We start from the raw sequence: 12,144 nt of genomic DNA on the forward strand, positions 1-12,144 counted from the left end.
ATCCTCACAGCAGCCCCGAAAGGTAGGTTCTATTATGATCCCTGGCTCACAGATGAGGAAAGTGCCACCCACAGGCTGTTTTTTTAGGATATCTCTATATTTTCCCTGTATGGCTCATACTCAGAGTCCACACAATATATTAACTGGACAGGAAATTATATAGTTAAAACAGAAATGTACCAGGTATGAATAAGGTAACAGTTGGTACTTGGAAATAATGTCAGCTAGGGATCAAAGAGTTAAGTATTTTGAATTTTTTTTCTACAGGTAGAAAAAAATTTACTGAGGAATGAGGAATTTACTGATATTTTTAAAGTTTATTTATTTATTTTTAGATAGAGAGAGAGAGAGAGAGAGAGTTGAGAGACAGAGAGAGAGGGCGCGAGAGAGCAAGCACAGGCAGAGAGAGGGAGAGAGAGAGAGAATCCAAGCAGGCTCCGCATGATCATTGCAGAGCCCAACGTGGGGCTTGAATCCACAAAGTGTGAGATCATGACCTGAGCTGAAATCAAGAGTTGGACACTTAATTGACTGAGCCACCCAGGTCCCCCTCTACTGATATTTTTTGAGCAAGCAGTGTGATGATGAAAATTTTTGGTGAAGTTGGTGTGGAAAGAGGAGTAGGGTAGGGTGAGGATGGGGAGGGTAAGAGGTAAACATTATACCAGCTGACCAGTTAGGAAGCTAATGAAATAATCTAGGGATGACATGATAAAGGTCAGGGTGGTTGTAGTACTAACAGAAAGGACACAGATGCAAGTGCCATTTTGAAGGTCCTTGCGCCCAAAGAGTGAGCCTGAGTGACTGGGTAAGCCACAGGAGGTCAGGGGGGCAATCCTGGTAAGGGTAGGTGGTGAACTGAATCATTCCAGCCTAAAATGTGTTATTATATTTCATATTCTGACTTAGAGTTTTAAATTTTATTTTGTATACCTCCTTATTTTTGATACAGATGGCAATACTTATCTGTATGCTTTAATTTCACATTAGCCCATCCACCTAGTAAGAATAGGATATTTACTTATTTCTATATGTAATTAATATTATTATTTATTATTAATATACATGTGATTATTAATAGTATTATTACTTACTTTAGATTATCAGACCAGGATGAAGAGGGCAAGACCAAGCAGAAGTGTATCATAAATGACCCCTCCTTTTCCATGGTGACAGTTCAACGGGAAGATAGTGGAATAACCTGGGAGACCAATTCAAGCAGGTCTTCTACTCCTTGGGCCTCGGAAGAAAGTCAGACTTCTGGTGTATGTAGTCTGGAAGGGTCAACTATGAATTCTTCTCCAGGGAATGTTTCCTTTATTGTGGATGAAGTTAAAAAGGTTCGGAAAAGAACACCTAGGTCAAAGCGTGGCTCACCATCATTGCGTCGTAAAGGCAACAAAAAGAGAAATTCTTTTGAATCTCAGGATGTTCCAGCAAATACAAAAGATAATCTTTTAATTTCAGAAAGCCAGGTACTAAACAGTCAGAAAGAGAAGTCATCTAGTGGCGTTCATGATAAAATAAGAAAAAAGAAGACCACCTCAAACACACCTCCTATTACTGGGGCAATATACAAAGAACACAAGCCCTTAGTGTTAAGGCCAGTTTACATAGGAACAGTACAATATAAAATTAAGATGTTTAATTCTGTTAAAGAAGAATTAATTCCTCTACAATTTTATGGGACATTGCCAAAGGGTTATGTAATTAAAGAAATACATTATAGGAGGGGGAAAGATGCATCCATTAGTCTAGAGCCAGATTTGAGCAATCGTGATTCTAACTTAGTTTCCAAAACAGGCAAATTAGTAGCCCCAAGCATAGAAGATGATAAAGTAAAAGGGCTTGCTTCACCCTGGAGAGGTGTACTCTCCAAAAGATCAGAGTCCTCGACCTCCTCATTCAGTCATGAAGATGAAAAGAAAATTTACGTTGATTCTCCCCTAAAGGTCACATCTGCCACCAAGCACACAGTTTCCTCTTATGCAAGTAATGACACAGCAGAACAAGAAACACAGCTCAGCCCTCCACAGTTAGTGCCACAACAACCAGGCGATGAAACAAAACTCCGTGAAATGGAGTCTTCCCCTCTTACACCTGATACATCTACAACTGGGTTCCTGGGAAGAGCAAAGGAAGAATTTGAACCTGATTCACGAGAAATTGTGACATCAGAGCATGACTCTTCAGTCTCACCACCTTCAGTGGATGAGGTAAAGAAGGAAGATGTGTATTCTGCTGACCATTCCATTTCATTGGAGGCAGAAAAGGTTTCTCGGGTAACAGGTTTACCAGGTCTGGCAGCATCCATCCAGGAGGATTTTGGCCCAGAGACAGAAGGGGTGGACCTGACTTCAACAGAAAGGGCAGAACCGGTCTCTGAAAAATGGAGCCCTCCTCATCTTGATGTCAAAGGAGTGGAGGAAGAAAATGTGCCTGAGCCATCCATTTCTCTTTCTGAACCTCCAGTATTAGAGGAATCAAAGAAAGAAATAGAAACTTCTCTACCAATAGCTACTACCCCTGAGTCTGAAGATTCTAATTTAGTGGAAGAAGAGATCATAGAACTTGAATACCCAGAAAGTCCATCTATTTCTGAGAAGCCCTTCCCATCATATTTGGCCCCTGAAGTGGAGCGGAAAGAAGAGGAGATCACTTTACCATCACTGAAAACATCAACACCTGAATATGTTGCTTCATCTGAGGAAGAAAGAGAGGAAAATGAGTCTGTTTCTACTGATTCTGCTTTTGTATCAGAATATTCAGTCCCACAGGATTTGAACCATGAACCAGAGAAGCAAGAAGTTGAGCCAGTTCCTCCATCCACTGTGAAAGGTATATCTGAACATGCAGTTTTTTCAGAAGAGGAGAATGAGGAATTTGAGCCTTTGGCCTCTGTGTCTGAACGCTCTCTCTCACCATCCACAACTGAGAAGACTTCTGAATGCCAGTCCCCACTGTTTTCAGCAGCTATCTCAGAACATGTGGTCCTGTCTGGAGAAGAGGCTTCAGAAAGTGGATATTACACACCAGATTCCACATCTGCTTCTGAATATTCAACTCCATCACAGGCAACAAAAGAGTCACTGAAGAAAACAATTGACCATAAGCCCCCATTAGAATCAACAGGTGTTTCTGAGCATGTGATTCTATCAGAAGAGAAGGAAGATACAGCACCATATTCCCCAGATGTGGCCTCTGAATATGAACACTCTCTCCCACCATCCACAACTGAGCAGACTTCTGAATGCCAGTCCCCACTGTTTTCAACTGCTACACTGGAACAGGCGGTCCTGTCTGAAGAGGACCTAGGAAGTGAGCGTTTCACAACGGATTCAACATTGACTTCCCAATATGCAGTTCCATCAAATGCAGTGCAGGAATCCCCAAAGAAAATAATTGATGATGTGTCCCCATTAAAATCAAGACCTGTTTCTGAGCACATGATTTTGTCAGAAGAAAAGGAAGACACTGGGCCATATTCCCCAGATGTGGCCTCTGTATCTGAACACTCTCTTCCACCATCCATAACCGAGCAAACTTCTGAATGCCAGTCCCCACTGTTTTCAACTGCTGCACTGGAACAGGCAGTCCTGTCTGAAGAGGACCTAGGAAATAAGCATTTCACACCGGATTCAACATTGACTTCCCAATATACAGTTCCGTCAAATGCAACGTATGAATCCCCAAAGAAAATAATTGATGATGTGACCCCATTAAAATCACAGGGTGTTTCTGAGCACATGATTTTGTCAGAAGAAAAGAAGGAAGACACTGGATTGTATTCCCCAGATGTGGCCTCTGTGTCTGAACACTCTCTCCTACCATCCACAACTGAGCAGACTTCTGAATGCCAGTCCCCACCACTTTCAGCCACTCCATCTGAACATGTTGTCCTATCAGAAGAGACAGTAGAAATTGAGCGATACACACCCTCTTCCACCTCAACTTCTGAAGTTTCAGTACCACCATATGCAACACCCGAATCACAGGAGGAAGAAATTATCCGGATATCCCCTTTAAATCTAAAAGGGGTCTCCTCACCCACGAATTTCTCAGAAGGAGAGCAAGAAGACATTGGACCTTTTTCTCCAGACTCAGCATTTGTGTCAGAATTCTCATTTTCACCCTATGCAACTCAGGAAATAGAGAAAAGAGAATTTGAATGCGATTCTCCAATATGTTTAACATCACCATCTGAACACACTATTTTGTCAGATGAAGACACTGAAGTTGAACTTTTCTCTCCAGACTCAGCATCACAAGTTTCAATTCCACCATATAGAATCCCAGAAACAAAGAAAAATGAATTTGAGCATGATTCACTGGTAACTACAATATCTGCCTCAGGATACTCTTGCTTTTCAGAAGCAGGTGAGGAAGACATTGCACCAACAGCTGCAACACCTGTACCTGAGCACCTCAGTTCATCACAGAAGCAACAAGCCAAACCTTCCCCTTCACTGTCTGCACCTGAAGACTCAAGTTTGCCACCTTCAGCAAATAAAAGAGAGATCACAGAAGTTCAGCCAGATGCTCAAACAATCTCAAGACCTGTATCTGAATATCTCATTTTGGCACAGGAGCAGATAACTCGAGCATTTTTAGAACCTGACTCTGAGGACTTGATTCCATCATATTTAACCAGTGAAATGGATAAGGGAGAAATTCAGACTATTTCATCAGTAGCTGCAAGACCAGTTTCTTTACCTGAACAATCATTTACAGTAAAGGAAGACATCAAACCTGTTGTGTGTTCATCTCAATATTCAGCTTCACCTGATTCAGTTCATGCACTTAAGGAGGAACAAGAACTCAAAGCTTCACTCACTCCAAAAGCTGCAAATGAACAGATGGCTTTGTTAAAAGTTAAAAGTAAGGAAGAAATTGTGCCTGATTCTCAAGAAGCTACAGCACATGTATCACGGGATCAAGAAATGGAGCCTCAGCCTCCAAATGTTCTAGGGTCTGGGATGAAATATTCAGTTCTTCCTGACTTGGTAGATGAGCCAAAGAAGGATGTGAAACCTAATTTAGCTCCAACTGTGACATCTGAACTAGAACAGAGAATGTTGTCAGAGAACGAACCTGAAGTAATAAAACCATATTCACCTCTAAAGGACACATCTTTATCTGGACCTGAGATTTTATCAGCACTGAAAACACAAGTGAAACATGACTCTAAAATAACTGATACATCTAGAGTGCTGCATTCAGCTCCACCAGGAGTGCAAAAGGGAACTGAACATGAACCACCTGCACCAGAATTTCCGGAAGAAATAAAGAAAGAAATTGAACCTAGTTGCTCATTAACCACAACATCTGTAACTAAGCATGACTCAGGCTTAACTAAGTTAGCAAAAGAAGAAACCCCAACAGATTTCTCTTTTACCACCCCTCTAGAACATCCAGTCTTAACAAAAGTAGAAAAGAGTGAATTAGGAAGTGATTTGCCACCACTGGTGACGTCGACAGATGAACATCCACTTCTTAAAGAAGAAAAGGTAGCACTGAAAATTAGTCCTTCTCCTACTGAAACGGCTACATCTGAACGTCCAGCTTGGTCAGAAGCAGAGAAAGAAATTAAACTTGATTCACCTGCAGGAATATCCTCTGTACCAGTGCATTCTTTGTCCAAGGTAGAAACTGAAGAAGTTAAACCTGGGTTGCCAATAACAAAAGCATTGTCTTGTCAACATTCAGATGTAACTAAAGAAGAGAGGGTGGAAAATGAACAAGGTGTTTCATTTTCTACAGTCCTGGACTCTGAACAACTGGTTTTACCAGAGAAAAAGAATTCTCTGTCTGCCTCAGCGGTGTCAGGGCCTGAACATGTGCTTTTGCTCAACGAAGGTAGTGAGGTAAAGGAAAAAGAAACCAAACTTTTTTCCTCACAAAACATGTCACCTGCACTCAAACAGACAGCCCCAGAATGCAAAAATGAGGAAATGAAAAGTTCTCCTGCACTGGAAAATTTAGCATCAGAAGATTTAACTCCAACCCTTGGAGATGATAAGAACAAAGAGGCAGAAGAGCCATCTTCTACAGCGCGGGGAAATTTCCCATCAGAAAGACAAGATCTTGTTCTGGCAGAGCTCTCTTTGGAACCTGAAAAGAAAGACAAGCCATACCAAGTATCAGAATTACTGAGCACTGAGTCAGAAGTCATTCATAGTTTAGGTGGGCAAGATGGATCCATAGATACAAAACACATAAAATCTCCCATAACCGAAACAGGGGATTCTGTCTTAGAAAAGAGCCTCACTGAACTTAGGAGCAGAGGAGAAGGAAAAGAAGAAAACAGGGAACGTCATGTGTCACCTACAGTCGACCCTGAAATTCCAGAGGTTTCATCATACCTTAGGGAGGAACCACAGATTCAAGAACTTAAATCTTTCTCTCCCAAGGTGGTCAGCTTAGGGTCAAAGGAAGCATTGGACCCTCTAGTTGAAGGAGACAGCCCAAAAGAGCTTCAGCCACTTTCTTTTTCTTTAAAACAATCATCAGAGAAATTGAACCATTCAGCCGACATTAAAGAGGGAGAAAAACAGGAAATAAACCCATTACTGTCAACAGGAAATTTGAAGACACAAGTGATAGGACATGTTGAAACGAAATTAAATGAACAAACAGACCAACCAAATTCATTCCGTGTGCCCCAGAGTATAACAGATCCATCTAAGATTGTTTCTTCTGACCTCCTTGTAGAAAAAGAGAAGCCAGGAAAAGCACTTCATTCAGAACAAGCTGTTAAATTACCTGATATAAGCACATCTTTTGCAGATAAACAAGATCTGGGAGTTAAACAGTTTTTATTTCTGAAAGAGAATTTGCCTTTGGAAGAATCAAAATCACTTACAACAAATGAGCCTGAAGATGTTAAAGAAACACAAGTGAAAGAGGCCCTTATTTTTCCAAAGGATAAAAGCTGGATACTAGAAAAGCCAGAAAGGGATCTGGCAAGTCAACATGAAGAAAGAATATCAGGATCTGTGCAGCTGGGTTCCTCTGGCAGTAATGATTTGATGACAGGACAGCTTAAGGCTGTTGTGCCAGATAAAGACCACACATGTGAAACCAAAAAGCAGGTTCTGCCACATTCTACTGAAGTATCTCCTGTATCATTACAAGAGCCAGTATCTACTCTCAGTACCTTCAGTGGTGACATAGAGACCTTATCAACTAAAACTTACTCTTCGGAAGAAACAAAGCTGGCCCCCAAACCAAAATCTTTAGTTCCAACTGGAAGTGTAGAGAGAAACGAAGCAGAGAGGAAGCAGATCTTTTCTTTCATGGGGAGTGAAAGTTTGACAGTGGAAAAAGCAAACGCAGAATTGTCCAGGCCTTGCAAAGAAGGCAGCCAGGAAGAAATCAACCTACCTTCTGAAAGAATCCTCCAGAAAGGAGTGTCTGGCCCATCAGTGGAACTGATCAAATCAGAAACTATTCCCTCTCCCTCCAAAGCAGCCCCTTTCCTGGCAGAAGATGCAGAATCTGCATTGGACAGTGAAAAAGAAGCACACAGGAGTATATCTTCTTTACCTGGAGAGAAGTCATTAGAAAAAGAAAAAACGATTCAGTCAAAGGTTTTAGATGTTAATGAGAGAGGGAAACCAGCACCTGAAGTGAAAACACCCACTCCAGTAAAACTCCTCTCTTCGATCCAAGAAAATGAAGAACCTCAATCTGCAGAGCCATCTGAGGCAACACAAAAATTGCCTAAGCAGCCAAAGGCAGTTGAGCGAGGCCTTTCTGAGGAGAAGGGAAAGAAAGGAATCTTATCATGGATGTCCAGTTTGTTTTTTGGATCAAGGACTCCAGATGACAGAGTTGCTGAAAAAGATTTAGAAACTCAGCCAAGTCCATCTGTAGAAAAAGCAGTGCCTGCGACACTGAAGTCTGAAGGAGCAGCTCCAGCTGACTTTAATGCAACCAAGACGCCAACTGATCATCTGTTACCAGAGACAAAACTTAAACCTGCTGAAAAATCCAGAGGTACTTTAGTTAAATCTGGTGAAAGCCAAGACTTTAAAGAAAAAACTACATTTTTATCAAATGTAGAAGTTTTACAACAGCCCCAATCCAACCTTGAGGTGTCTAGTGAAGACTATGGGAAAAAAGAAATCCTAGCGTATTCAGAAGAAATGGATTTAAACTCGGTAGTTACTTCTGCTGATGGTGAGGAAGGTCTTGAAATTCAATCTTATTCTCACATGGGTGAGAAATCCATGGTGGAAGAAGCAAAAAATGCTGTTCCTCTTCACGTCGCTGATAGTAAAAGAGCCCAGAAGCCAGAAATTTCTCCTCCATCTAAATGGAATATTTCTATTCTTAAGGAAGAGCCAAGAAGTGATCAAAAAGAAAAATTATGCTTTTCATTTGATGCAGTGGATAAGGTGCCACAACAGCCAAAATCAGCTTCATCTAGCTTCACAAGTAAAAATATCATGAAGGAATCAGAGAAGCCAGAGACAATAATTTTGCCAGTAGAAGAATCTGAATGCAGTTTAATTGATCTGGGTGAAGACAGACTGAAGAAAGAAATGCAAAAACCTACTTCCTTGAAAATTTATGAAGAGGAAACAAAACTCAGGTCTGTTAGCCCAACTGAGGAGAAAGGTAACTTGGAAACCAGATCACATTCCTTGGCAGAAAAGAAGGTGCTGGCAGAAAAGCAAGAAACTATGGCCCCGTTAGAATTTAGAGATAATGAAATAGGGAAGGCACAAATTGCACGTGGATCTAGCCCTATTAAATTGGAAGAATCAAAAGCCACAGCTGTGCTTCAGCAAGTCTCTCAAAATGAAGACCACAAAGAAAGATACACAATTATGGAGGAGGAGAAAGATGAAAAACAAAAGCAGTCACAAGCATTTTTAGAAGGAAGAAAGTGGCAGGAAATTCAACCTTATTCCTTGAATGTAGCCAGGTCTATGCCTGAAGAATCAGATATCTCTTTAAGTCATTCTTCAGGTGAAACTCAACCACTTTCATTAGTTAAAACTCTGTCAGTTACTGAAAAATCAGAAACTGTACTCTTGGAGGCTCACCCAGAAATCAGAGAAACAAGGGCAGTAGGAACTCAACCACATCCAAAAGAAGAAAGTAAAGTTTTGGTGGAAAAAACCAAGACTTTCCTTCCAGTGGATCTTTCTTATCATGAAGAAATAGATAAGCAGTCTGTACCTAAGGAAGGAAATCTGATATTGGAAAAGTCAAGCAGGGAGGTGGCAAGTCACAGTGAAGAAAAGGAACAGGTTACAGTGTCAGAGCCATCAAAAGGTGTTTCAATAGATATCACAAAAGAAAGTATGAAACAAGGATCTCCATCTAAAGAATCTGAAAGGATTTTAGATCATCCTTTTGATGAAACAATGAGCTTAGAAACCCCACCATCTTTGTTGTCATCTGTGAAATCACAAACACTTGTTTCTAGAACTTATCCAGAAATCGATACAGTGAAGAAACAAGAAATGCCATGGTCAGAATTGACTCCAGATAGGCATACAGTCCATACTATTCAAACATCTAAAGATCTAACATCTGAAATAACTAAACAATCTGTTGTTGCTTCAAATCACCACTTGGAGGCTGTGGAAGATGCCCATGTAAATGAACCAAGCTCTTCAGTGAGCAGCAACTATGCTCGATTTATAAAGGATGCATCATCAATTGATGCTGATAAAATGGTTTCTTCTAGAGAAATATCCAAGGAACCTGAAGACACGTATGTAAAAGATGAAGAATTTACAATGACTAGCAAACCAGCTGGACTTTCAGAAGATCAAAAGAGTGCCTTCAGTATTATTTCTGAAGGCTGCGAGATATTGAATATTCATGCTTCTGCATTTATTTCTTCTGTTGATCAGGAAGAAAGTGAACAAATGCAAGATAAATTAGAATATTTGAAAGAGAAGGCTTCATTTAAAACAATATCTCTTCATGACAATAGTGAGGCAGTCTCTTGCCATAAAACTTTAAAGAGTAAGTTAGAAGATTCTGATCAAGTTATATCACTGCAAGAAAATAAACAAAAGGCATCTTTTAACACAGAAGAGGAGATGCCCACCTATTCAGAAACTGATGATTTCACCTTTAATCAGCCTGCAGCTCCCAGTGAAGAAGATTATTTTGAAAAATATACATTGATTGATTATAACATCTCCCCAGACCCAGAAAAACAGAAAGCTCCATGGAAATTAAATGTTGAAGTGGAACTCTCAAAGCAGGTTACAGAAGATACTGGCTCTTTCCCAGAAAGTTCAGAGGAAAGTGCCCTGGAACATGAATATGACTTGCTGAAGTTAGATGAAAGCTTCTATGGGATGGAAAAGGACGACAGCAAATTATCTCACCCAGAGACCCGGAAGCATTTGGATATCCAGCAATCAGCTGACAGAGATGTTCCAAAGAGCATAAATAGAGATGTGGACTTAAAGTCACCTGGGATGCCATTATTTGGTGCAGAAGAAGGAGTTTTGTCACGAACCCAGATATTTCCTACCACCACTAAAGCCATTAATCCTGAACTTCTGGAGGAGCCACCTGCACTCGCATTTTTATACAAGGATCTGTATGAAGAAGCAGTTGGGGAGAAAAAGAAGGAAGGGGAGACAGCTTCTGAAGGTGACAGTGTGAATTCTGAGGCATCATTTCCAAGCAGGAACTCTGACACTGATGATGGAACAGGAATATATTTTGAGAAGTATATACTCAAAGATGACATTCTCCATGACACATCTGTAACTCAAAAGGACCAAGGCCAAGGTCTGGAAGAAAAAGCAGTTGGTAAGGATGATTCATACCAACCAGTAGCTGCAGAAGGGGAAATTTGGGGGAGGTTTGGAACTATTTTGGGGGAGAAGAGTCTGGAAGAGGAACAGAAAGCTATGTATAGGGAAGGAGAATCAGTAGGCTATGTGGGGCCTCTTGACAATGAAGCTATGCATGGAAAAGTTCCCATAACTGAAGAAGTCACAGTGGTTACCCAGAAGGTAAGCTATGCGATTCCATTTGAAGACACCCATCATGTCCTGGAGAGAGTAGATGAAACAAACAGTCAGAGTAATGAAGCAGAAAATGCAAGTCCAGAAGTCAGTCTGAATGTCCCAGTACAGGTGTCCTTCCCAGAGGAAGAATTTGCGTCTGGCCTAGCTTGTGTTCAAGAAACACTGCAAGAATCTAAAGTAATAGTCCCGCCTGAGCCAAGTGAAGACAGGCTCCGCCGTAGCCCTGTTCAGGATGAGTATGAATTTGCTGAATCCCTGAATTATGAAATGGTTGTTCAAGACACTTTATCAGAGGAACTATATTCAGAATCCACACCTGAAGATGTGTTATCTCAAGGAAAGGAATCCTTCGAACACATCAGTGAAAATGAATTTGTGAGTGAGGTAGAACAAAGTATGTCTGCTGAACAGAAGGAGTTGGGTAGGGAGAGGACAGAACAAGAACAATTATCATCAGAGTTAGCAACTGAGAAGGAACAAAAGGAACTGAAAAAGTCCCAGATCGACACGTACTGTTACACTTGCAGAAGCCCGATTTCTGCTGTTGACAAGATGTTTGGTGCCCACAAAGACCACGAGGTTGCAACACTTGATACAGCTATAAGTGCTGTAAAGGTAAAGAGATGTTAAAGCTTATAAGTACATGACAATACATATACACTTAACTTGTTTCAATTAACATTTTCTCAATTTAAAAAATGACCAATATTTAATATATTCATATTTAGGCATAATAGTCTAAAAGAAAGCTAAGAATTCTTTCCCTAAGCATTTAGTTAAGATCAGTTTGACAAACATTTATTGGGTATACACTATGTGCCAGGCATTTTTCTAGGTTCTTGCAACACCAGTGTAAATAACACAGGGTCACTGCCTTTGAGGGGTCCTCTCTTATGGCAGTAGCCCTTAACATTATCTGAAAGGGCCAAAGGATTTTAAATTGAAAAATGTACTTTTGAGCATAAAACACAATTTATTTTCTATTATCTACACTATTATTCTTTAAAAATACACATTTATATTACATTGAACAATATTATTGCAAGTTTTATAAAAAACTCAAGATGGTCGTTTTAAATTTTGGTTTTCTCTGTATTTCCTCCTTATGGTAAAATTGATATTATAATGGAAA

At 40.4% G+C, this 12,144-nt stretch overlaps 1 protein-coding gene across 1 annotated transcript in view; it reads left to right on the top strand.

The window, feature by feature from the left end:
• CMYA5 (cardiomyopathy associated 5) overlaps positions 1–12,144 on the top strand; it is a 91,488-nt gene that overhangs the window by 32,543 nt on the left and 46,801 nt on the right. The window contains exon 2 of the mRNA XM_042942114.1: positions 1,100–11,627. Within this exon, the coding sequence (XP_042798048.1) occupies positions 1,100–11,627 (10,528 nt within the window). The remainder of the gene's footprint in view (positions 1–1,099; positions 11,628–12,144) is intronic.

The sequence above is a fragment of the Panthera leo genome, chromosome A1, assembly GCF_018350215.1.
Source record: "Panthera leo isolate Ple1 chromosome A1, P.leo_Ple1_pat1.1, whole genome shotgun sequence".
In the NCBI taxonomy this organism is placed as follows: Eukaryota; Metazoa; Chordata; class Mammalia; order Carnivora; family Felidae; genus Panthera; species Panthera leo.